Genomic DNA, 27,439 nt, shown 5'->3' with positions numbered 1-27,439 from the left:
CGATGCAGCCCCTCAGTTCAACACTTTTTTGGTTACTACATGATTCCATGTGTTATTTCATAGTTTTGATGTCTTCACTATTATTCAGCAATGTAGAAAATAGTGAAAATAAAGAAAAACCCAGGAATGAGTAGGTGTTCTAAAACTGTTGACTGAGCTAGATAGATGATTAGATAGATAGGATACACACACAGATTTTCAATAATTTTTTGTTATCGAATGTTTTATCTCAACGATTTTGGGAGGTTTCATGTTTAAATCCAAAATTTGTTAAAACTGCATCAAAACCTCAGGAGAGGCGCCAGGGTATGAGTTGCCGATCGCCATATGCAGTAGCTACATTCCCATTCATTGAAATGCATTCAAATTGCATGCACGTGCACACGTTCCTTACTCCAGTCACTAGGCAAGATCAAGCAGATCCCTTTTGTCCAAGTCATCCTTGGTCAGCACCTTTCAAAGTGTGTTGCATTATGGTTATAAAATGTGTCAGACTTGCGACTGATTACATGTCGACTGCATAACTTACAAAAATCATGTGATTGAAAACAAAATCTTGAAAAATGAAGCCCAAATACCACTGTACAGTGCATTCAGAAAGTATTCAGATCCCTTGACTTTTTCCACATTTTGTTATAGCCTTATTCTAAAATGAATTAAACTATTTATTTTCCTCATCAATCTACACACAATACCCCATAATGTCAAGGTGACCCATGAGCATTATTTCAATATACAATACTCAAACTCCAAAACATGACTTGGAATCCTCTACTTTCGCCACTAACATTTTTATTTCATAATATAGCTACAGTGTTTATAACATGACACCCAAGTTAAAAGGTTGTCAACCATTCTTCCTTCACAAATATCTACCTATTATACCCATGATTACCATCATTTATTAACAGACATCCAGTGTTTATTACATGATACTCAAGGTTTATAAGATGTTACCAGGGTTACCCAGGATTGAAGTGGTAAAACAATAGGTTAGGTAAACGCTGAGCAGTGATCCAGATGACCAGAGACAAGTTGAGTGGACGTTAATGCCATAACCCCTGTCCTATTTGGGGGGCAAGTCCTATTCCCATAATAAAATGCAACAGAACTCACTTTAACAGGTATGTCGTCAGATTTGATGAGTGACCGAAACCTTTCCCATACTCAGAGCAGTGATTAGGCTTCTCTCTTGTGTGCGTAAGCTGGTGTCTATTTAGGGTCTGTAAAAGGGAAAAACTCATCCCACAAACAGAGCAGTGGTAAGGCTTCTCTCCGGTGTGAGTTTGCTGGTGTACCTTCAGGGCTGCTACTCGACTGAAACCATTCCCACACTGAGAGCAGTGGAAAAGCTTATTTCCTGTGTGAGTAAACTGGTGTCTTGTTAGGTCTCCTGCCCGACTGAAACCCTTCCCACACTGAGAGCAGTGGTGATGCTTCTCTCCTGTATGAATTAGCTGGTGTGTCTTCAGAGTTGATGAATGACTGAAACTCTTCCCACACTGAGAGCAGAGGAAAGGCTTCTTTCCTGTGTGAGTTATTTGGTGTCGATTTAAGTTCTGTGAAAGAGAGAAACTCTTCCCACAAACAGAGCAATGGAAAGGTTGCTCCCCCGTGTGAGTTCGCTGGTGTATTTTTAGTTTGCTTGGGGTCTGAAAACTCTTTCCACATTGCCCACATGGGTGCGTCTTTCTTTTTTTTGTCGGTTTTGATTTGAGGTGAGTTGGACAAATAAAACTGCCTCTGCAATCTGAGCAGGAGCGGGGCCTACAAGTGTGCCTTCTTAACTCCTCTGGCTCATAGAAACTAGTGAAGCAGTCCATGCAGTGGTGATGTTTCTGTCTTGAGTTCCTCTGTCTGTGTTGTTTATTGTTTCCTGATGCTGTGGAACTGGGCTCACTGTCTGAACCTGGGTTGGAGCTCTCTCCTGTGGGAATATGAACAAATATGGGGTTAAGGCCTTATTCTCACCAAGTCCAATTTTTGTCCAAATAATTCAGACCAAAAAGAAAAATACGAGCATGTCATGTTTATGATGCCTTTCACACCAATTGCGAAATATCAATAATTTATTCGGACCCATGAGCACCAGGCCATTTCCATGTAAAAGGACCCATGAGCACCAACATGTGAAGTTCATAGGAGCATGTGAAATTAAATGTCAAATGAAAAGTGGTCTATATTTAAGAAATTAAGGCATATATACATTTTAAACATTTTCCATCCTAAAAATGTGAAATAAGCAAAGACTTTGATTTCTGGTCAAAGAGATGTTAAAGGGGTCTTAGAAAACATTTACTAGAAAAAGTCTTACGGCATCAGAAACACATCAGAACACAATAATGAAGTAAAGACGCCAACTAATATTAGCACTTCTATTTAGATTAGGACCAACTTCCCGGCCTTCCATAAGTTTAAGAAACATTGCCTTGTGTCTTTGTGGGTTTCTGGTAACAGAATTACATATCTTGAAGATATTGTCTAATTTCTCTCCCTCATGAGGATAATGAAAGTTCACAGAAATAAAAAGTAAAAGGTAGAACTCAATAAAATTTGTGTTTTAATGATTCAAAGGAAATTGATATCAGTAAAGTGTTTAGAACTCGAAATAACCAAAATCAGTAACAGAATTTCGGAAAAATCGTTAACGTAATTGTAAATTGGCTACAATGGATAATCATAGTAGTCACAAAACACAATTGGGTTCACAGGTTTGGACAGCACAGTAGAGTATAGTTCAGTACAATAGAGTTAAGTACAGTAGACGTTTATGATTCGTTCAGATTTGGTCCAGACCGGACCAACCAAATTTGGTTGTTTGGAGGCAGAGCTCATTAAAATAATAGCTAGCCAGTGTAGAATAATGCCCAAAGTAGGATATTGCATATATATACACCTTTGTGTACCTATTTAGGGTACATCACCATGAAGAGAATGACATTCATATCCAAATGATCTCCATCATTTCTGTGTAGTACAGATCAGGAATCCATGATGAAATTCCATTACCACAATTCCGTTACCAGGTGTAAATCCACTTCAATAACCAAAAGAGATTTTTTCAAAGTCAATGTGTCATGTCATAGCTGAGACCCCATGATTTCTACAGATATTGGTTGAATCTAAATTCAGAGCAGATATTTAAGAGTTTTGGGAAAACGTGGACGCAACCTGTTTCCAAACTTTGCATCTGCACAGTTCTTCCAGTAAATGTATCTTTGTAAAAATATTCAGAGGAAATTGTTAAAAGTAGTCCTTGTGCATAGAGTTGTATGGTTTGTTAACTCTTGAAAATCAATGGTTTTTGTTTGGCATATATACTGCTCAAAAAAATAAAGGGAACACTTAAACAACACAATGTAACTCCAAGTCAATCACACTTCTGTGAAATCAAACTGTCCACTTAGGAAGCAACACTGATTGACAATAAATTTCACATGCTGTTGTGCAAATGGAATAGACAAACAGGTGGAAATTATAGGCAATAAGCAAGACACCCCCAATAAAGCAGTGGTTCTGCAGGTGGTAACCACAGCCCACTTCTCAGTTCCTATGCTTCCTGGCTGATGTTTTGGTCACTTTTGAATGCTGGCGGTGCTTTCACACTAGTGGTAGCATGAGACGGAGTCTACAACCCACACAAGTGGCTCAGGTAGTGCAGCTCATCCAGGATGGCACATCAATGCGAGCTGTGGCAAGAAGGTTTGCTGTGTCTGTCAGCGTAGTGTCCAGAGCATGGAGGCGCTACCAGGAGACAGGCCAGTACATCAGGAGACGTGGAGGAGGCCGTAGGAGGGCAACAACCCAGCAGCAGGACCGCTACCTCCGCCTTTGTGCAAGGAGGAGCAGGAGGAGCACTGCCAGAGCCCTGCAAAATGACCTCCAGCAGGCCACAAATGTGCATGTGTCTGCTCAAACGGTCAGAAACAGACTCCATGAGGGTGGTATGAGGGCCCGACGTCCACAGGTGGGGTTTGTGCTTACAGCCCAACACCGTGCAGGACGTTTGGCATTTGCCAGAGAACACCAAGATTGGCAAATTCGCCACTGGTGCCCTGTGCTCTTCACAGATGAAAGCAGGTTCACACTGAGCACGTGACAGACGTGACAGAGTCTGGAGACGCCGTGGAGAACGTTCTGCTGCCTGCAAAATCCTCCAGCATGACCGGTTTGGCGGTGGGTCAGTCATGGTGTGGGGTGGCAATTCTTTGGGGGGGCCGCACAGCCCTCCATGTGCTCGCCAGAGGTAGCCTGACTGCCATTAGGTACCGAGATGAGATCCTCAGACCCCTTGTGAGACCATATGCTGGTGCGGTTGGCCCTGGGTTCCTCCTAATGCAAGACAATGCTAGACCTCATGTGGCTGGAGTATGTCAGCAGTTCCTGCAAGAGGAAGGCATTGATGCTATGGACTGGCCCGCCCATTCCCCAGACCTGTATCCAATTGAGCACATCTGGGACATCATGTCTCGCTCCATCCACCAACGCCACGTTGCTCCACAGACTGTCCAGAAGTTGGCGGATGCTGTAGTCCAGGTCTGGGAGGAGATCCCTCAGGAGACCATCCGCCACCTCATCAGGAGCATGCCCAGGCGTTGTAGGGAGGTCATACAGGCACGTGGAGGCCACACACACTACTGAGCCTCATTTTGACTTGTTTTAAGGACATTACATCAAAGTTGGATCAGCCTGTAGTGTAGTTTTCCACTTTAATTTTGAGTATGACTCCAAATCCAGACCTCCATGGGTTGATAAATTGGATTTCCATTGATTATTTTTGTGTGATTTTGTTGTCAGCACATTCAACTATGTAAAGAAAAAAGTATTTAGTAAGATTATTTCTTTCATTCAGATCTAGGATGTGTTGTTTAAGTGTTCCCTTTATTCTTTTGAGCAGTGTATTTTAAGTGAAAAGTCTCAGGACAATTTTGTTATGGTGGAATTGCCAACCCCCAATATTATTTCTCTCATTACGCAGTCCTTCCTCTCTTCAGCAGCGTTTGTGACGTTGAACAAATATTTAATTAAAGTGTGGGGAAAAACGCATCAGACTTGTGAATGGTTTTAAGGTTTGGGGTCAATTCCGTTTTAATTCAGAAAGTAAACCAAATTCTAAGTCCAATTCCAACATCTCCTCATGGAAAAGCATTGAAGAGAATTGGAATTTCAGTGTGATTCCTGAATTGACCCCAACTCTGACGGTTTTGTGTGTCAAAATCAGAATCCATATTTTTCCAGAATATGTAACGCAGTTGGTGTGAAAAGGCCTTTAGAATCAGAAACAGAGCATTGAAGGGGGCTTTAAAATACTTGTTGATACAAGTAGAAGCACAATAATAGGGTTTTAGAATCCCCTGTGGCCACCAACCTCTCCGTACTCCACACCTGAACTTACCTGGGTCAGTGATACTATCTACTTCCTCCTCTTCCTCTAGATCTGGAGCAGACACTTCCCTGTTCTCCACCTCTTCTTCTTTGACTGCTCTTTCCTCCACCTCTTCTTCTTTGACTGCTCTTTCCTCCACTTCTTCTTTGACTGCTCTCTCCTCCACTTCTTCTTTGACTGCTCTCTCCTCCACCTCTTCTTGGATTTCTGTCTCCTCTTCTTCCTCTTTGACAATCACATTGAGTTCCAGTGTTTGACTGCAGTCTTCCAGCTTCACTGACACCATCTCTGGACCCTGCTGTGAACTTCTCTGGGCTGGAAGGCCACAGCCAGAACCCGGGGACTCCATGGACTTGGGTTCAGCCATGGCAGGTTAGTAGGTAGGTGGATCTGTAGGTGGTTTAGTCATAAGAGGCAGATACAGTGGAGGGTGAGTTGCACATAGCTAGCTGAATCTACACTGAACAAAAATATAAAACGCAACAATTTCAATGTCAGGCCTAGCCAATCAGAATGAGTTTTCCCCACAAAAGGGCTTTATTACAGACAGAAATATACCTCAGCACCCCCCCCCCTTCTCCCTCCTCAGTATTTAGTTTTATATTTTTGTTCATTCAAAAGTGTTGTAAACGATCATGGCACTCCTACAGGACTGCTAGTTGTAGAGCCCTATTAAAAATGAAAAATAAATAAACGTTTACATTTTTTTATAAATAAAAATATGTTTAAATTTGGTTCCCGGTTTTGTTTTTCACAAATTCCATTTTGTTTTTCCAGGTTTCTGTTTTTCGCTCTCTAAATCAGTTTTTAACCCTTTACACTTGTGGGAATTGGCCTATATTGATAGGGCTAAACTGAAATGTTTCTTACATAAAAAAATATTAACAGCATATTAAATGCATATGCATGGTAGCAACTGAAAGGGAACACTTTGGAGATTATGGTAAAATGATTAGACTTAAGTTGAGGACACAACAGTTGACCTGACAAGACTATATCCAAACATTACACTGTTGATTTTATGTACATTTTACATTTATTTTGACACATTTGTTGATAACAAAATCTGAAAATACTCTGGATACATTCAGTAACATGATAAGAATATTCCTGTAATATGTGGGGTAGGTGCAACATAAGACAAAAAAAATGACAAGGGTTTGAGTGAGAGGACTAACTGGAGTCTCCAAGTGGACACACACCTCTCCAAAGTGTTCACAGTTCTTAAGTAACTTCAATGAACTTGAATGACTCAAAGAAGAGTCTTAATAATCATAATAACCTTCATAGTTGCTCTCCTAGCTGTGCCGCTGAGGAACTAGAGCAAGCACACTTGTAGTTGTTTTGAACATAATCCTGCATCCCCGCCATCACACAATTACTGTTGTTTACGCCATCCAAACACGGCCCATTATAAATGGCAATCTGGGTCAAGCTTGTTCTATTGCCAACATAACTAGTATTTATTAGTCCCTCAATGTCTCATCTTTCAAAATACATTGAGTCCTCTTAAAATTTACAGCATTTCCCTCTCAAGACAGCAAAACATTTGCAAAAGTTACTCAATTAGCGGGAGAGATGGGGGCAACTTGTCGCGCACGATGCTCAAGTTCAGAATGGCTGTCAGTCAAAACCCATACAGCGCTGTGAAGCACAGAGTCTGAGCTCTGACATCATGTATAGCATGTTAATGTACAGCCACTGGGTTCCAATGTAGCTTTATCAGTGCCCCAATCTGTCATTCTGAGTGTAAAGGTTACTAGAAAAACTAAATTGGACAATGCTTAAACCACTTTTGAGGTCTGGGAAAAATAGAAGAAATTTAGATTTTTGGGTGTAGTTACACTTTAGTGCGCACCAGCAACAAACCGTTGCTTGGTTACCAATGTTTCTGTAGCAATGATGTAATTGCAGTTTGCAAAACAAATGGCCACTGGATTGATGTAAATAATCATGATATCACTCTGCCAGGTAGGTGTTTATCGCCCCGTCCGTGTTGCTGAAGCTGCAACATAATTAAAGCCATTTCTGACTGAAAAGTTCTGTTACCAAAATCCCTAATTTGTTTAGCAAAAACATTCCTTATTCCCTCAACCTGTAAGCATCTCATGCATGTAACCAATAGGAGCTGACCTATAGCATATCATAATCACAATAATACATTGATTATAACAAATACCGTGACAGCAACATTTGACAGCAAAATGGATGCAGAGGACGTGACAAATTAACTCGAAACGAGGGAATGTTTACAGGTTGCTCAGGAGGTAAAGGGGAAGTCAGATGTGTGGAATAAATGTGACTAGTTGTGGAAAATACTGGAGATCTAGAAAAAGAAGGTAAAGGAGCAAGCACTACAAGCATATTATATGTGCCAAACAGGTGCTGATAGATTACAATATACTTTTTCTGACCGTTTGGAACAATGTAAACAACAGCAAATAAATGATAAGCATACCAGAGTGTCTGTTGTAACGTTTTTTTTGTAAAGCCTTTATTACAGCAAAGACTATAAAGCATTGCATTAATTTGTGAAAGCAATTTCCGGAATTGAACGGTTTACATGCTTTAGGCTATTAAACAAACACTCAGACAGGCAACAGAATCTGTCTTATTTCTGGAGATATATGGATGATTTATTTTACTAGGTAAATTCTTATTATCAATGATGGCCTAGGAACAGTGGGTTAACTGCCTTGTTCAGGGGCAGAATGACAGGTGTTTACCTTGTCAGCTCGGGGATTCGATCTCGCAACCTTTCGGTTACTGGCACAATGCTCTAACCACTAGGCTACCTGCCGCCCCAAGCTTAACAGTTAGGCTATTGATTATAGACCTAATTAAGTTGGGGTTTCCTCTTTCCTTGTCTCCTAACTCCACCGCATCGTTCTCAACACCTATATGCTGGATAACTTTGCTATTATGCACATAGCAACATGGTCTAGGAAAAGGCGCCAATTCAACAGCGCATTGATTGTTTCAGACCCGCGGACAGCGACCGTTATCCAACATGAGAGAAAGTGCATGTCATTAAAAAAATGTTTTATTAGTGTTGTTCCGACAATATAACCATACACAATTACAGTAGCACGTCTTAGACTGATGGACTGTACCATCCTCACGGCTTCCACATTGGATCAGTCCACTCAGACACGAGCCAATCAGAAAGGTGACACCATGAATTATTTTTTTTTACTAAAGAAATATCGGACGACCAACAGCCAAACAATGGACCAGTTGACTAAATGGGGTCAGCCCTAAGGCATAGCCGATAGGCACTCACTCAGCCCACACACAGACAGACAGACGGGCATTGCTGTGACATTTCAGAAAGTTGCATGAAAATATGAATCACTAATGCATTTAGTCTCATAACTTGGGCAAATTAATGAACGTTCTATTAAGTTCAATACGTTTTATATTTTTTACATTATGTTTTAATGTCTGGATTTTGTCCATGTTCTCCGCAATGCATATTTTATAGGGCCTTACAATTGCTCAATTACCTCAGGCCACGCCCCTTCCCTCCACACCTGTTCCCACTCTCTAATCACCTCTCCTCTGCCTTTTACCTCAGGCCACGCCCCTTCCCTCCACACCTGTTCCCACTCTCTAATCACCTCTCCTCTGCCTTTTACCTCAGGCCACGCCCCTTCCCTCCACACCTGTTCCCACTCTCTAATCACCTCTCCTCTGCCTTTTACCTCAGGCCACGCCCCTTCCCTCCACACCTGTTCCCACTCTCTAATCACCTCTCCTCTGCCTTTTACCTCAGGCCACGCCCCTTCCCTCCACACCTGTTCCCACTCTCTAATCACCTCTCCTCTGCCTTTTACCTCAGGCCACGCCCCTTGGTTGCAGCGTTGGGCCAGTAACCAAAAGCTTGCTGGATCGAATCCCCAAGATGACAAGGTAAAAATCTGTCGTTCTGCCCCTGAGCAAGGCAGTTAACCCCCTGTTCCCCGGGCGCCAAAGACGTGGAGGTCGATTAAGGCAGCCCCCGCACCTCTCTGATTCAGCTGTACAACTGACTAGGTATCCCCCTTTCCCCACTCTCTAATCACCTGCCTTTTACCTCAGGCCACACACATTCCCTCCACACCTGTTTCCACTCTAATCACCTCTGGTCTCCAACATAAGTAGCATGCTACCTTTACCTTTGTAGATGACACGGGGTGGCTCTATCCTAACCTGTGTGTGACATGATGTAAGTGCCTTTATTATAAAGTGGTAGGGCTGGGCGATTATGGCCATAATCTCATCCCGATATAGGTCATTTCATATCACATTCTGTACATTTAATTAAATAGTTTATATAAAATGACCACATGTAAAGGCCTATTTATTACATTTTGAATTAAACTCAAAAGGTACTTACTCATATTTGATTATTTATCCTTTTACTTAGAACCTTAGCAACTTCAGTTAAGCATGTAACGAAATATTAATGTATAAAAAAAATTAAAAAACACTACCAAAAAACAGGCCTAAAATAAAAATATTTTGGGGGGGGGCTTGCCTGTTTTGCATGTTATTTTGGTATTAATACTTGTCACATATCAATTTGGTACCTTGGGTCGAGTGTTAACACCAGTCATGAAACCCCCGTTTCTCGACGTGTAAATTGGGGCCATGTCTTTGCAGATGTTAGTTGTAACTGCAGTTGTTATCTCCTTCCATCTTCGTGATTCTTTGCCAGATGGTGTGCCGTGGGCAAAAGCCTCTTCCAACGTCTGAGTTGGGGTTGTTTTGAGCACTCGACTGTACTTTTTTGGGCCTCATCCGTAGACTCTCTCCGCACTGTTTCACATGATTCTTGAGTAGGTGGTAAAAGAGGTTAGTGGTGTTTGAGCCGGTTGTTGGGACCGGCCTGCGGCATATTTCGCAGACGGTTTTCTGGCTCTTTTTCATACCCAAACCACGTCCATGCGACCGAAGTAGCCCCTCTTTTAGGGACGAGCTCCGTTTCACTTTCACTCTCCTCGGTGTTTGTTTGTGTTGCAAATTTCCTTTACACGGCACGCAATGCGTCGTCCAATTGACGACAAATATTGCCGTAAAGAGTGTGATTTGCGACACAAGGAAATAAATAACGTTTTTCTATCGTCACACGATATATATCGTCATATCGCCCAGCCCTATATTACGGTGTAGAAGTATTAAGAATCTGTATTGCTGCCCTGTCGCTATAGTAAGTATTAAGCATGTACAGTGCCTTCAGAAAGTATTCACACCCCTTGATGTTTTCCCACATTTTGTTGTTACAGCCTGGATTTAATTGAGATTGTCACTGGCCTACACACAATAGCCCATAATGTTAACGTGGAATTATGTTAGACATTTTAAATTAATACAAAATTAAAATCAAATGTCTTGAGTCAATAAGTATTCAACCCCTTTACAGCAAGTCAACAAAAAAAAAAGTAAAGGAGTAAAAATGTGCTTAACAAGTCACATTAATTTGCATGGACTCTCTCCATGTGCAATAATGGTGTTTAACATGATTTTTGAATGACTACCTCATCTCTGTACCCCACACCTACAATAATCTGTAAGGTCCCTCAGTCAAGCAGTGAATTTCAAACAGATTCAACCACAAATATCAGGGAGGTTTTCCAGTGCCTCGCAAAGAAGGGCACCTATTGGTAAATGTGTAAAACATTTATAACAGACATTGAATATCCCTTTGAGTATGGTGAAGTTATTGATTACACTTTGGATTGTGTATCAATACACCCAGTCACTACAAAGATACAGGCGTCCTTAACTCAGTTGCCGGAGAAAAAAGAAACCACTCAGCGATTTCACCGAGGCCAATGGTGACTAAAACAATTAAGGAGTTTAATGGCTATGATTGGAGAAATATGAGGATGGATCAACATTGTAGTTACTCTACAATACTAACCTAATGAAAGAGTGAAAAGGAAGCCTGTACAGAGTAAAAAGATATTCAAAAACATGGATCCTGTTTGCAGTAAAGCACTGAAGTAAACATTTTTTTTAAATGTAACAAAGAAATTAACGTTATGTCCTGAATACGAAGCGTTATGTTTGGGGCAAATCCAACAACAACACTGAGTACCACGCCTCATTTCCAAGCATGGTGGTGGCTTCATGTGGCTATGCATGTCATCAGCAAGGACTAGGGAGTTTTTAGGATGAAAATAAATGGAATAGAGCTAAGCACAGGCAAAATCCTGGACAAAAACCTGGTTGTCTGTTCCAACAGACGTTCACCTTTCATCAGGACAATAACTTACAACACAAGGTCAAATATACACTGGAATTGCTTACCAAGACGACATTGAATGTTCCTAAGTAGCCAAGTTACAGTTTTGACTTAAATCAGCCTGACAATATATGGCAAGACTTGAAAATGGCTATCTAGCAATGATCAACAACCAATTCGCCAGAGCTTGAAGTTTGCAAGTATTGTACAATCCAGGTGTGCAACGCTCTTACCCAGAAAGACTCACAGCTCTAATCACTGCCAAAGATGACTATAATATGTATTGAATCAGGGTTGTGAATACTTATGTAAATGAGATATTTCTATTTGATTTTCAATAAATTTGCTAACTTCTAAAAACACTTTTTAACTTTCGTGTGTAGATGAGTGAGAGAAAAATCTGTAATCCATTTTGAATTCAGGCTGTAACAACAAAATCTGGAATAAGTCAAGGGGTATGAATATGTTCAGAAGGCACTGTATCAGAGGCCTGCAACACCTGTTCTGGACAGCCCATCCACATGGTGTGCAGGCTCTTGTTCCATACCAGCACTAACACAGTGGGCTCAGCTAAATCAAATAATCATAATCCTCAATTTAGCCCTTATTACTTGACATTCGTATGGGTATGAATATTTTCTAAAGGCACTGTAGCTATAGCTTATGATATGTCCCTTTTGTATAACCATGACCTGTTTGATATGCTAATGCCCTCCTTTTGTCGTGTTTAGTCCTGGCAGTCTCATACATATGTAACTATATGTTAAGCCTAGTCATATGGCATTACTTCATGATTTATGCACCTTTGTTGATGTGTTCCTAATGCGTTTCTCTAATCTCTCTTCTAGACCGCCACTTCCTACCTTACCGTCCTACCGGCCTTACAAGCCCCAACTCCAACTCTTCCCCCATAAGCAACTGTGTTTATTATAAATACCCTAAACGTGGATTATTAACCTCCATCTCCTAAATGTGTTCTGACCGATGCTGCAACACCCCGGAACTAGCCTATACAGTTCACACAGTCCTTTATTTTTGAAATCGTAGCTACTGCAAGTAGTATAGCTAGTACTAACTTGGGTGGGTCTACATTGAGGATATTGAAGTAACGAGACATTGTTTTTTTAATGTCTACTTCTAGCTAATCTCGGTTACCCAGAAGTAAATTATCGCTAAACCTTAGGTGGTGGAAAATAGTTCAGGACTGTTGCTCCTCTTCATCACTGCTAGTAAACAAAGCTAGCTAACAGTAGATAGGTTGTTGGCCCTCAGTAGCGGTTAACCTTCCAATGAGGTTTTCACTGACGATTGATAATGGAAGCCAGACCTTATTCACGTTCATAAATAGTTAAACAGATCATAAACTCACCTTTAAAAATAGTCCTTGTCGTCAGTTGTTTGGCTGAGAAAGGACACGCGACAAAAACCAGCAGGACTGTAAACTACCGCCCGCGTTCTAAAAACGGAAGTGACGTTATATTTGTGCTGCCGCCAGTTAGATACTGTAGGTATGTAGCCAGCAACTCAAAGGCTTTCCAATAAACAAAATATATAAGGCAGCTGAAAAGTATATAGTATTGATACTTATTCCCTTCTGCCACTACCAAAACGCTAGAGAATTAAATAGTTCAACTCTATAAAAAATGGCAGGACATGCCAGTCACAGAGCAAGCTAACAAAGTTAGCTAGCATCGTTAGCATTGGTGTGTGGATGTTTTGTTTGCAGCAGTGGTACTAACATCTGAATTATTGTACCATAATTTGTTAGACATCCAGGGTTTTTACCTGATACTAAAATAATTATTACATGTTACCCAGAGTTGAAGTGATAATGTAGGGTAAGTAAATAATGAGTACTGATGACAAGTAGTGTTCATGTTAACGCAAGAACCCCTGCCTGCTCTATTGTCACACAACAGTTGCGGTTGGTAAATACTATTTACATATTAACATGCGTATACATGTGTTTTACTTCTGTGGTTTGAAGTTGACTTTCTTCTAAAGCAACAGTCCAGTGTCAGGCCTGTGATACAACATCACTACTCTATATTCACGCTCATAAATAGTTAAACAGATCATAAACTCACCTTTAAAAATAGTCCTTGTCGTCAGTTGTTTGGCTGAGTAAGGACACGCGACAAAACCAGCAGACATACCCTCGTAAAACTGACCATCTTACCGATCCTCGACTTTGGCGATGTCATTTACAAAATAGCCTCCAACACCCTACTCAACAAATTGGATGCAGTCTATCACAGTGCCATCCGTTTTGTCACCGAAGCCCCATATACGACCCACCACTGCGACCTGTACGTTCTCGTTGGCTGGCCCTTGCTTCATACTCGTCGCCAAACCCACTGGCTCCAGGTCATCTACAAGACCCTGCTAGGTAAAGTCCCACCTTATCTCTGCTCGCTGGTCACCATAGCCGCATCCACCCGTAGCACGCGTTCCAGCAGGTATATCTCACTTGTCGCCCCCAAAGCTAATAACTCCTTTGGCCGCCTCTCTTTCCAGTTCTCTGCTGCCAGTGACTGGATAGAACTACAAAAATCTCTGAAATTGGAAACACTTATCTCTCTCACTAGCTTTAAGCACCAACTGTCAGAGCAGCGCACAGATTACTGCACCTGTACATAGCCCATCTATAATTTAGCCCAAACAACTACCCCTTCCCCTACTGTATTTATTTATTTTACTCCTTTGCACCCCAGTATTTCTACTTTGCACACTCATATGTCAAATCTACCATTCCAGTGTTTTAATTGCTATATTGCATTTACTTCGCCACCATGGCCTATTTATTGCCTTTACCTCCCTTATCTCACCTCATTTGCTCATATTGTATAGACTTATTTTTCTAGTGTATTATTGACTGCATGTTTGTTTTACTCCATGTGTAACTCTGTTGTTATACGTGTCGAACTACTTTGCTTTATCTTGGTCAGGTCGCAGTTGTAAATGAGAACTTGTTCTCAACTTACCTACCTGGTTAAATAAAGGTGAAATAAATAAATAAATAAATACTAACCAGTGTGTCATTTTTTTATGACCAACAGAAACCCTTCCCACACTCTGAGCAGTGGAAAGGTTTCTTCCATGTGTGAGTGAGCTGGTGTCTTTAGATGGTGTAACTGACTGAAACTCTTCCCACAGAGCAGTGGAAAGGCTTCTTTCCTGTGTGGATCAGCTGACATCTATTTAAGGTCTGTAAAAGAGGGAAAACTCTTCCCACAAAAAGAGCAGTAGTACAACTCATTCCCTTTGAGTTACTTGGTGCATCTTTAATTTGCTATTCCCACATTGACCACAGGGGTAAGTTTTCTTTTTTTGAGAGTGTTGGGGTGATTTAAGGTAAATTGGATAAATAAAACTGTCTCTGCAATCTGAGCAGGGTTGGGGCCTACAAGTGTGTCTTCAAGTCCTGTGGCTCATAGACACTAGTGAAGCAGGCCATGCAGTGGTGATGTTTCTGTCTTATGTTCCTATGTCTGTGTTGTTTATGGTTTCCTGATGCTGTGGAACTGTGCTCACCGTCTGAACCTGGGTTGGAGCTCTCTCCTGTGGGAATATGGACAGATACGGGGTTAGAATCAGGAACAGAGCATTGGAAGGGGCTTTAAAAAGAGCAACTTCCCCTAAAAAACAAATTCCTTTGAAAACAGCCTGTGGCATCGATATAAGTCAAAAACATTTAGTCTAGTGTCACAATTGACTACAAATTGTAAATAGGATAATTATGGTCATAAAGTCAGTCTCGTTTTAAAATGGAATTTGGAACTTCAGTGCGTCACAACAAGTAAATGAAGGTTGGGTTTGGATTACAATTATGTCAACAAATCATGCCCCCTTTTGCCAATCTCCAAGTGCAAATCGTCCCTCCGCCCACTTCGCTTCCCTTCATTGAATGGGGCTCTGTTGTTTCATCGCCCCCAACGCGTTCAAAGGATCATGGCCGTTTGAAACTTACAAGCCCTATACGGATAGACCATGTAATGCATGCTTTCAGTAGGATGCACAGCCTGTGCTTTGCATGCCCAGTGGTTGGAGTTTGTTGGTCCCCAGTGGTGGTGAGTATACCGCTAGCTAGACCATAGACTGCTGGTTATGAATGGTCCAGTCCATTCAGAAAGTATTCAGACCCCTTGATGTTCCCCCACATTGTTGTTACAGCCTGGATTCAATTGAGATTGTGTGTCACTGGCCTACACACAATAGCCCATAATGTCAAAGTGAAATTGTTACACTTTTTTTAAATTAATAAAAAATTAAAAGCTGAAATGGTTTGAGTCAAGTTTTCAACCCCTTTACAGCAAGCCTAAAAAAAGTTCAGCAGTAAAAATGTGCTTAACCTGTTGGGTCTAGGGGGCAGCATTTGCACGTCTGGATAAAAAAAATGTACCCGATTTAATCTGGTTACTAATCCTACCCAGTAACTAGAATATGCATATACTTATTATATATGGATAGAAAACACTCTAAAGTTTCCAAAACTGTTTGAATGGTGTCTGTGAGTATAACAGAACTCATTTGGCAGGCAAAACCCTGAGACATTTTCTGACAGGAAGTGGATACCTGATGTGTTGTATTGACTTTAAACCTATCCCATTGAAAAACACAGGGGTTTAGGAATATTTTGGCACTTCCTATTGCTTCCACTAGATGTCACCAGCCTTTACAAAGTGTTTTGAGTCTTCTGGAGGGAGATCTGACCGAACAAGAGCCATGGAACGGTGATGTCCCATTAGACACCTGGCGCGCTACTTCATGTTGGGTACCCTCGTTCCAATACGTTATAAAAGACTATGCATTCGTCCACCTTGAATATTATTCATGTTCTGGTTAAAAAAAGGCCCTAATGATTTATGCTATACAACGTTTGACATGTTTGAACGAACGGAAATATATTTTTTCCCCTCGTTCATGACGAGAAGTCCGGCTGGCTTACATCATGTGCTAACGAGACGGAGATTTTTGGACATAAATGATGAGCTTTTTTGAACAAAACTACATTCGTTATGGACCTGTGATACCTGGAAGTGACATCTGATGAAGAGAATCAAAGGTAATGGATTATTTACATAGTATTTTCGATTTTAGATCTCCCCAACATGACGTCTAGTCTGTATCGCAACGCGTATTTTTCTGGGCACAGTGCTCAGATTATTGCAAAGTGTGATTTCCCAGTAAGGTTATTTTTAAATCTGGCAAGTTGATTGCGTTCAAAAGATGTAAATCTATAATTCTTTAAATGACAATATAATATTTTACCAATGTTTTCTAATTTTAATTATTTAATTTGTGACGCTGACTTGACTGCCGGTTATTGGAGGGAAACGATTTCCTCAACATCAATGCCATAGTAAAACGCTGTTTTTGTATATAAATATGAACTTGATAGAACTAAAAATGCATGCATTGTCTAACATAATGTCCTAGGAGTGTCATCTGATGGAGATTGTAAAAGGTTAGTGTATCATTTTAGCTGGTTTTATGGTTTTGGTGACCCTGTCTTTGACTTGACAAAACATTACACACAACTCTTGTAAATGTACTGTCCTAACATACTCTAAATTTATGCTTTCGCCGTAAAACCTTTTTGAAATCGGAAAACGTGGTTAGATTAAGGAGATGTTTATCTTTCAAATGGTGTAACATAGTTGTATTTTTGAAAAATTTGAATTTTGACATTTATTTGGATTCAAATTTGCCGCTCTTGAAATGCACCTGCTGTTGATGGAGTGCACCACGGGTGGCACGCTAGCGTCCCACCTAGCCCCAAGAGGTTAACAAGTCACATAATAATTTGCATGGACTCTGTGTGCAATAATGGTGTTTAACATGATTTTTGAATGACTACATCTCTGTACCCCACACCTACAATAATCTGTAAGGTCCCTCAGTCGAGCAGTGAATTTCAAACAGATTCAACCACAAATACCAGGGAGGTTTTCCAGTGCCTCACAAAGAAGGGCACCTATTGGTAAATGTGTAAAAAAGAAATGTATAACAGACATTGAATATCCCTTTGAGCATGGTGAAGTTATTGATTACACTTTGGATGGTGTAGCAATACACCCAGTCACTATAAAGATACAGGCGTCCTTCCTAACTCAGTTGCCGGAGAAAAAAGAAACCACTCAGCGATTTTACTGAGGCCAATGGTGACTTTAAAACAGTTGAGTTTAATGGCTGTGATTGGAGAAATGATGGATCAACATTTTAGTTACTCAATACTAACCTAATGTAAGATTGAAAAGGAAGCCTGTACAGAATAAAAAATATTCAAAAACATGCATCCTGTTTGCGATAAAGCACTGAAGTAAAACCGCAAAAAACATAACATAGTTCATTTCTATGTCCTGAATACGAAGCGCTATGTTTGGGGCAAATCCAACAACACAACACTGAGTACCACGCCTCATATTTCCAAGCATGGTGGTGGCTTCATCATGTTGTGGGTATGCGTGTCATCGGCAAGGACTAGGGAGTTTTTTTAAATGAAAATAAATAGTATAGAGCTAAGCACAGGCAAAATCCTAGACGAAATTCTGGTTCAGTCTGTTCCAACAGACATTCACCTTTCATCAGAACAATAACCTACAACACTTGTGCCTTTTACTGCGGAGTGGCTTCCATCTGGCCACTCTACCATAAAGCCCTGAGAGCTGCAGAGATGGGTGTCCTTTTGGAAGCTTCTCCCATCTCCACAGAGGAACTCTGGAGCGCGGGTTCTTGGTCATCTTCCTGACCAAGGCCCTTCTCCCCCGAATGCTCAGTTTGGCAGGGCAGCCAGCTCTAGGAAGAGTCTTGGTGGTTCCAATCTTCTTCCATTTAAGAATGATGGAGGCTACTGTGTTCTTGGGGACCTTCAATGCTGCAGACATTGTTTTGGTACCCTCCCCAGATCTGAGCCTCGACACAATCCTGTCTCGGAGCTCTACTGACATATCCTTCGACCTCGTGGCTTGGTTTTCGCTCTGACATGCACTGTCAACTGTGGGACCTTATATAAACAGTTGTGTGCCTTTCCAAATAATGTCCAATCAATTGAATTTACCACAGGTGGACTCCAATCAAGTTGTAGAAACATCTCAAGGATGATCGATGGAAACAGGATGCACCTGAGCTCAATTTCAAGTCTCATAGCAATGGGTCTGAATACTAACAGTATGTAAATAAGGTATCTGTTTTAGATTTTTAATACATTTGCAAACATTTCTAAAAAGCAGTTTTCGCTTTGTCGTTACGAGGTATTGTGTGTAGAATGAGGACTTAAAAAAGATCTATTTTAGAATAAGGCTGTAACGGAACAAAATGTGTAAAAAGGGAAGGGGTCTGAATATTTTCCAAATGCACATTTATAATATTAGAAAGGAACTTAGGGATGGCAGGTAGCCTAGTGGTTAAGAACATTGGGCCAGTAGTTAGCTGGTTCGTATCCCCAAGCATAGGTGAAAAAAAATCTAATGTGCCCTTGAGCAAGGCACTTAACCCTAATTGCTCCTGTGAGTCGCTCTGGATAAGAGCGTCTGCTAAATGACTAAAATGTCAAATGTAACTAACTTCTTTCTCATGTCACGCACAAAGTAAGTAAGGAAGGAATCAGGTCACCTCATGGCCTCATCAAGCATGAACTACTACTCAGGTAATAGCATACTGCTTATATGGGAAATGAAAGGGGTGAAAAAGGCAGAGAGGTGATTAGGGAGAAATAACATAGGTTTTTTCATTAGTCGAATTCAGTTGCAATACGTTTGGTCTGTTGCAAAACGTTTTGCAACTGAAACCGTTTACTCCAAATGAAAACGATTTGCATCAACAAGAATTTCTATTGGACAAATTAAAAGGGATACTTCGGGATTTTGGCAATGATGCTCTTTATCTACTTCCCCAGAGTCAGATTAACTCATGGATACCATTGTTATGTTTCTGTGTCCAGTATGAAGGAAGTTAGAGGTTGTTTTGTAAGCCAATGCTAACTAGCATTAGCGCAGATACACCATAGACTTCAAGTCATTGCGCTAATGCTAGTTAGCAACTTCCTTCAAACTGCATGCAGACATAAAAAAAAAAAAATGGTATCCACGAGATCATTTAGCTCTAGGGAAGTAGATAAAGGTCTTAATTTCCAAAATCGCTAAGTATTCCTTTAAGGTAGGTCCCCTCCCGGTTGACTAAATGTTTAGCAAAATAATACAACTAATCAATACCCCTGGTGTGGAGGGAAGGGCCTTCAGGGGTAGCCAAATAGATTCAGCTGCAAACTGATCACAACTAATCACAATTTCATACCTTGATTACATTGGGACATGATCACATCTTTTTTTCGTTTAATAATTGGAAATTCCTAAATTAAACAAATTTTTTGCTGAATTTCTAGTGATTATTTTTTTTTAACCAGAAATTAAATCCCCCCCAAAATAATAATATAGATACTTTTACAACTCTGAAAGGCCCCCAAAATAAAACTGTTATTCTACATATGACTTATTTTAGCAGGGTCTTGATTTTACATATTTTAGCAGGGTCTTGGAAGGATCGGATAGTAACTCTTGATCCAATACATTTTAAGGGTGCTTTAAACGACTCAAGTCTGTGCTCGCAAATTAGTGTATCACCACAGACAGCAGTTTGGCTGAGACACCCCAGCGGCTTAGCTTATGTCAGCATTTATTTTTACATAAATCAATCCATTAAAATGTCACAGCCAGTAAAAATGTAAATATGGACATGCTTGTGGCATGGATCCAAAAAACATCTAATCTTGGCTCAGTTAATTCAGATCTTATTTTCCAGGTCACATATCTTGCTGTAAATCTATTATGGTGTCAGCAATGTGAGGACCGTCTGGCTAACTAATAAGGTCAAAATAATGTGCTGGCCTGTATCAGATCTCTCTGTGGTCTACAGTACTGGTATGTGGTCTTCACCTTTCAGCATGCAGTGTGAAGTCAATGGAGGGCTAAATGTAATATTAATCTAATACATTCACAAGGAGAAACACTTGGATCAAATGGGGAGCTGTTGTGTTTTTCAGCAAGCTGTACAGATCTTTGGACAAACAAGTACTCAAAATGATTACCCCCTGCCAGTGACCTTCTCCTAACATGGCCATATTCCAAAACTGGGTGTCAGAAATACATGCAGCCTGAAGTCGTTTAGTAGAGTAGTGGCCCGAGGGCACACACTTAGTGTGTTGTGAAATGCAATGTTTTTATCTTATATAACTGCCTTATTTTGCTGGACCCCAGGAAGAGTAGCTGCTGCTTTGGCAGGAACTAATGGTGATCCATAATAAATACAAATATAAGCCCAGTTATGTCAAGTTGGCTGGATGTCCTTTGGGTGGTGGACCATTCTTGATACACATGGGAAACTTGAGCAGGAAATACCCAGCATCGTTGCAGTTCTTGACTCAAACCAGTGCGCCTGGCACCTACTACCATACCCCATTCAAAAGTACTTAAACATTGTCTTACCCATTCACCCTCTGAATGGCACACATACACAATCCATGTCTCAATTGTCTCAAGGCTTAAAAATCCTTATTTAACCTGTCTCCTCCCCTTCACCTACACTGATTGAAGTGGATTTAACAGGTGACATAAACAAGGGATCATAGCTTTCACCTAGTCAGTCTTTCATGGAAAGAGCATGTGTCCTTAATGTTTTTAATATGAAGGCAGCTTAATGTGAATACTGGGCAAGAGGTGTGTAGACTTTCACTAGCGACTGTATATACAGGTTTAATATGTGAATTCTGACCAAATAGGTTCAATATTGTAAAATCATTTTAATTGTGGTAATATAATGACCCAAGTACCTCACCTGCATCTGGATGGAGTAGTCCTGCTTGTAATTGCAGTAGTCCTGCTTGTAATTGCAGGACTAATTGCACTTGTCCAGTATTGGTGGCTTGATCCATATGTGGTAACCATCGATGACCCTGACTGCTGTCTTGGAAATACTTATTTAAAAAATATTTCAGGCACCGGAGCTTGTGAATTCAATATAGACTTTATTACTAAGTATCAAGCCGAGCTGGTCCATGGAGCAACTGCCGGTCCCAGACTCGGATCTCTTTATGTACAGTTTCAGTCTGACACAACATACATAGTCACTCCTCTTTATGTACATGATCCACATCTTTTGGTATCATGTAGGTGGTATTCTGACACTATTGTTTCCTAATCTTACTTCTAGTCTGTCTATGCCCATCTTTACTTGGTTTCTCCTCCCCTTCTTGGCACATACAGGGCATAGATTATATTGGCGGCCAAACCATGGCAATGATACAAAAATAGTACAGACATACATTCATAATGCAGGTGCATGTCCAAGGACACACACAGGACTAGACAACGGCCTCCCTCAAGCCCACCATGGCCCAGACACCCACAGGACAAGACAACGGCCTCCCTCAAGCCTACCGTGCCCCAGACACCCACAGGACTAGACAACGGCCTCCCTCAAGCCTACCGTGCCCCAGACACACACAGGACTAGACAACGGCCTCCATCAAGCCCACAACGGCCTCCCTCAAGCCCACAATGGCCCAGACACACACACACACACACAACGGCCTCCCTCAAGCCCACAATGGCCCAGACACACACACACACAACGGCCTCCCTCAAGCCCACAATGGCCCAGACACACACACACACACGGCCTCCCCCCAAGCCCACATTGATTGTGCTCACCACTCCGAGACGCACAACACACACAAAAAAAAATCCCCCATACTGCCTGGTTTAACACTGGATTTCTCACCAACTTCCCGAATCCTGCACGATGACCTCATCTTCTGGAGTCGATGGCCTTCTTGTGAACAATCCTGCACACAGCAGGTTTTGGGACGCTAAAAAGTGCTTGCTATTACCCTCTAGGAAAGGCAGTGGTCTAGCAAGTAAACAATGATTCGGACCTTGAAGTGCTGCCCCCAACCATGATCCTTCTCATAGTGAAGCAGTCTCATGAGCTGTCCCCAACCATGATCCTTCTCATAGTGAAGCAGTCTCATGAGCTGTCCCCAACCATGATCCTTCTCATAGTGAAGCAGTCTCATGAGCTGTCCCCAACCATGATCCTTCTCATAGTGAAGCAGTCTCGTGAGCTGTGCCCAACCATGATCCTTCACCTAATGAATTAGTATTTTGTAGCATTGTCTTTAAATTGTTTAACTTGGGTCAAACGTTTTGGGTAGCCTTCCACAAGCTTCCCACAATAAGTTGGGAGAATGTTGGCCCATTCCTCCTGACAGAGCTGGTGTTACTGAGTCAGGTTCGTAGGCCTCCTTGCTCGCACACGCTTTTTCAGTTCTGCCCACAAATTGTCTATGGGATTGAGGTCAGGGCTTTGTGATGGCCACTCCAATACCTTGACTTTGTTGTCCTTAAGCCATTTTGCCACAACTTTGGAAGTATGCTTGGGGTCATTGTCCATTTGCGACCAAGCTTTAACTTCCTGACTGATGTCTTGAGATGTTTCTTCAATATATCCACATAATTTCCCTCGTCATGATGCCATCTATTTTGTGAAGTGCACCAGTCCCTCCTGCAGCAAAGCACCCCCACAACATGATGCTGCCACCCCCGTGTTTCACGGTTGGGATGGTGTTCTTTGGCTTGCAAGCTCCCCCTTTCAACCCCAAACATAATGATGGTCATTGTGGCGAAACAGTTCTATTTTTGTGTCATCATACCAGAGGACATTTCTCCAAAAAGTATGATCTTTGTCGCCATGTGCAGATGCAAACCGTAGTCTGGCTTTTTTATGGCGGTTTTGGAGCAGCGGCTTCTTCCTTGCTGAGCGGCCTTCCAGGTTATGTCGATATAGGACTCGTTTTACTGTGGATATAGATACTTTTGTACTAGTTTCCTCCAGAATCTTCACAGGGTCCTTTACTGTTGTTCTGGGATTGATTTGCACTTCTCGCACCAAAGTACGTTCATCTCTAGGAGACAGAACGCGTCTCCTTCCTGAGCGCTATGACGGCTGCGTGGTCCCATGGTGTTTATACTTGCGTACTATTGTTTGTACAGATGAACATGCAACCATCAGGCGTTTGGAAATTGCGCCCAAGGATGAGCTAGACTTGTGGAGGTCTACAGTTTTTTTTCCTGAGGTCTTGGCTGATTTCTTTTGATTTTTCCATGATGTCAAGCAAAGAGGCACTGAGTTTGAAGGTAGGCCTTGAAATACATCCACAGGTACACCTCCAATTGACTCAAATGATGTCAATTAGCCTAACAGAAGCTTCTAAAGCCATGACATCATTTTCTGGAATTTTCCAAGCTGTTTAAAGGCACAGTCAACTTAGTGTATGTAAACTTCTGACCCACTGGAATTGTGATACAGTGAATTATAAGTGAAATAATCTGTCTGTAAACAATTGTTGGAAAAATGACTTGTGTCATGCACAAAGTAGATGTCCTAACCAACTTGCAAAAACTATAGTTTGTTAACAAGACATTTGTGGAGTGGTTGAAAAACAAGTTTTAATGACTCCAACCTAAGTGTATGTAAAGTTCCGACTTCAACTGTATGTATGTGTGTGTATATTATTTTACTGCTCTATGGATGTAATTATTGTTTGGATAATCTTATTTACTATTATGTATTGATGTTTATTTTATATATATTTTATATTCACTCTGTGACGTGCAATGCAGAGAACGCCGGAATAAATATAATTTAATTACCATAGTGAATTATTGTAATGTTTGTTTGTGTGTCAATTAGGGATGGGTTGCCAATTGGCGATTTAACACAAAAATACAATTTCATTCATTCGGTAGAAACAAAGTCAAATTGATTGTCTAATAAGGTTAATGCATTAATGCATAAATAGCTGTCTCTGAAAAACTGATGTGAAACATTTAAAATGTAATGATATTTAACTCAAAAGATGCCCAATGATTGAAAAGAGCATTCCGTCTGGATTAATTGCCCTTCTGTAACTTTGTAAACAGCAACAAAATTGCTGTGGTATAGTTTTGGTATTGAGTATTGTGATACTGAACCTGGTATCGGAGTCAACATTCTGCTATCGTGACAACACTTTCAGGAACAGTAAGAGCATTAAAGGGGGCTTTAAAATACTTGTTGATTCAAGCATAATCATCGTTTTGGAATCCCCAGTGGGCGCCAAGGCACCAACTTCTCTCCGTACTCCACAACTGAACTTACCTGGGTTAGTGATACTATCTACTTCTTCCTCCTCTTCCTCTAGATCTGGAGCAGCCACTTCACTGTTCTGCACCTCTTCCACTCCTCTCTGACTTATCTCTTCTCCTCCACCACCTTTTCTTCTTCTTTAAGTTCTCTCTCTTCCCCTATCACATTGACTTCCAGTGGTTGACTGCAGTCCTCCAGCTTCACTGAGACCATCTCTGGATCCCTCTGTGAGCTTCTCTGGGATGGAACACCACAGCCAGAACCTGGGGACTCCATGGACTTGGGTTCAGCCATAGTAGGCCCATGTGGTAGGTGGATCTGTAGGTGGTTTAGTCATAAGAGGCAGATACAGTGAAGGGTTGTTTTCTAAAGTCATAGCTTACTAGCTAGCTACCTATAGCAAGTTGTTAAAATTACAACTTTTCTCATCACAGGTTGAGTTAACTTTAATGACTTACTACCCAAAGAGACATTTAGCCAATTGTTACCCTAACGTATATCTAGTATTTACTCTGAGGTGAAATCAGACTGCATGGGTTCTACTAGGTAGCATCAGGCTAGCCCTTGATCATGACTCTCAGTTCCATTCAATTACACATAAGAGTCATTGGACTAAGGCATCATTGGACTAAGGCATGTTCAGTACGGGGTAGTTTTTGATACACCTTTTAGGGTTAGGATTCCCACACAGCCATATTTCCATGTTACTGCACGTGTTTGCAGAAGACAGAGGGACCACCTGTGCTAATTAGCATGCTCCTAGCACCTGTGTGTAACGGAAGAAGGCCGCCTGAAACGTGTTGTAACTGAAAAATACTGTCGGCTGCAACTCTGATAAAGCCGGTTACAACAGTGTACATTTTGTATTTATGAAATTATTTTTGATGTCATATGAAAGTAGATGGCTTTATGTTTCTAGAACCGTATCGCAATAGAGAATCGATTCACTTTTTGATGGAGTATTTGGCTGTTTTGGCTGCCAGAGCCAGTCTACTTCTAAAAATACCATGTGCTTGGACCTTAAGAGTAAGGGTAGGCTCCTTTAGAGTACATATTAGGTTAGCTAATTAACTATCTTTTAACAAAAGGTGGTGGTATATGCTTCGCCTTTTACTCTCTGCTGGTAACACAAGCTAGCTAAGAGTAACTTATGGTAGCTAGTTATCTGCCCTTGGTGGACGTCATTCCACCAATTTGACTTTCACTGAGGATTTGCAATGGGAGTCGGGGTTTATTTACACTCATAAATAGCTCAACAGATCATACACTCACCTGTAAAAGTTGTACAATAGCTAAGATTAATTATCGTCAATTGTTGACAGGACACTATCAGGAACGTAAACTTCCGCGTTCTACTTCTCTTATTCTATGGTATAAAGGCGTTGACACAATTTGAATGTGCATGCCGCCACCTACTGCATGGTAGTAAGCTAGAGAACAAAATAAATGTCAATTTGCAGAAAAGGGAATTGTCCCCCACAGTGGGCACGTCATTAAACCCATTAAACCTAGCGGTCAAACACGGAAATGGTTCCAATCGTCTTTCCACCATTCATTTTTCACATAGTGAATTTTACAAACAATGTCAGCTACCATCAGGGGTGAAAGTAAGGCAAAACATGAGCCTATCACAATAAAGAAAACATTAGGCTATTACACCATAATTTTTGTATCATTACTGCATGTCAGAGTCATGAAAAATGAGCATAGATATAGCCTATGCTCAAAAATGCCATTTGTTTCGACGGGAACACTGACATTTTGCCAAGGCAGAGATAAGTGGCTTACACCAAGACTTGCACAGACAGCAGTGGAGGCATAAATATTGGTCTAATGACAATCACCAAATGTCATGACACTATTTGGTGTTTTGTGTAACAGATGTCACCACTGTTCGAAGGCTGGAAATATGTTGCTAGTGGGTGAACGTGTGTGGGTAGCCTAGTAAAGCAGACATTTGAAGTGATTGTTTTACAATCAGATGAAAACATCATGACTGGTTGTGTTTATGCCACAATAAAAGGCAATAGATTTATAAAGTCAAATGACAAATCTTCATGACTCACAGAGATGCTATTGAATTAAAAGGGATTCTATATGTAATTATATGACTAGGCCCACAGAGATGCTATTGAATTCAATGGGATTCTTAATGCAATTATATGACTAAGCCCCACGGCAGGCCCCTCATTAGGCAACAGCCTAGAGCGGTAGTTTGACGAGGGCAGCATTTTCCATGCTAAACTGACCAAGACACACCTCCAACAACTCACATTATTCTGGCCAAAAAACAATGATAACTTCTCTCACACAGTGGCATGAGGGCTATTTAGGTGAGTGTTGATGCCGCCCAATGATAACCAGTGCCCACTTTGCCAAAGGCATTGGCGCAAAATATTTATGTTGTCCATGCCCAGCACGTCTCTCTAAGGTGCTGTTGGAGAGACGCGGCCCTTCAGTGCTCCACCAACGCTCCATCAAATGAACTTAACATGAATTCTGTAGTCTACGGTCGAAAGAGTAGTAGCCTAGATGGTTTTACGGTAGCCTATAGACTGGAGACCAAATAATGGCGTGAGTATTGGTTAAGTGGGACAGCTGGCAAAGTGGGACACTTAAGCTTTGTAATGGATATATTTAAA

General features: G+C 41.1%; 1 protein-coding gene across 3 annotated transcripts; it reads right to left on the bottom strand.

Annotated features, from left to right (window-relative positions):
- Positions 1-775: 775 nt before the first annotated feature.
- LOC106564166 (uncharacterized) lies at positions 776-26,172 on the bottom strand. 3 transcript variants are annotated; one of them, XM_014130191.3, is made up of 4 exons: positions 26,070-26,172; positions 24,810-25,115; positions 5,396-5,776; positions 776-1,927 (listed from the first exon to the last, which is right to left on the bottom strand). In XM_014130191.3, exons 3-4 carry the CDS (start codon positions 5,751-5,753, stop codon positions 1,113-1,115), a joined length of 1,173 nt encoding a protein of 390 aa, XP_013985666.3. In that variant the 5' UTR covers positions 5,754-5,776; positions 24,810-25,115; positions 26,070-26,172; the 3' UTR covers positions 776-1,112. The 3 variants fall into 3 exon arrangements, with proteins under 3 accessions (XP_013985666.3, XP_013985667.3, XP_013985668.3); XM_014130192.3 differs by lacking the exons at positions 24,810-25,115; positions 26,070-26,172 and adding an exon at positions 12,985-13,091; XM_014130193.3 differs by lacking the exons at positions 24,810-25,115; positions 26,070-26,172 and adding an exon at positions 9,958-10,765.
- Positions 26,173-27,439: the final 1,267 nt, after the last annotated feature.

The sequence above is a fragment of the Salmo salar genome, chromosome 12 (genome assembly GCF_965601325.2).
Source record: "Salmo salar chromosome 12, fSalSal1, whole genome shotgun sequence".
NCBI classification, from domain to species: Eukaryota; Metazoa; Chordata; class Actinopteri; order Salmoniformes; family Salmonidae; genus Salmo; species Salmo salar.
The sequence above is the reverse complement of the archived record's forward strand: the minus strand, read 5'-3'. Positions and strand labels throughout refer to the sequence as shown.

What these genes read in the sequence shown, in the direction of transcription:
- LOC106564166 (XM_014130191.3), bottom strand. Translation starts at nt 5,753, where the DNA reads ATGGCTGAACCCAAGTCCATGGAGTCCCCGGGTTCTGGCTGTGGCCTT. An exon ending in AGATAGTATCACTGACCCAG is followed by an intron (nt 1,928 to 5,395) that starts GTAAGTTCAGGT and finishes ATATTCCCACAG; the next exon opens with GAGAGAGCTCCAACCCAGGT.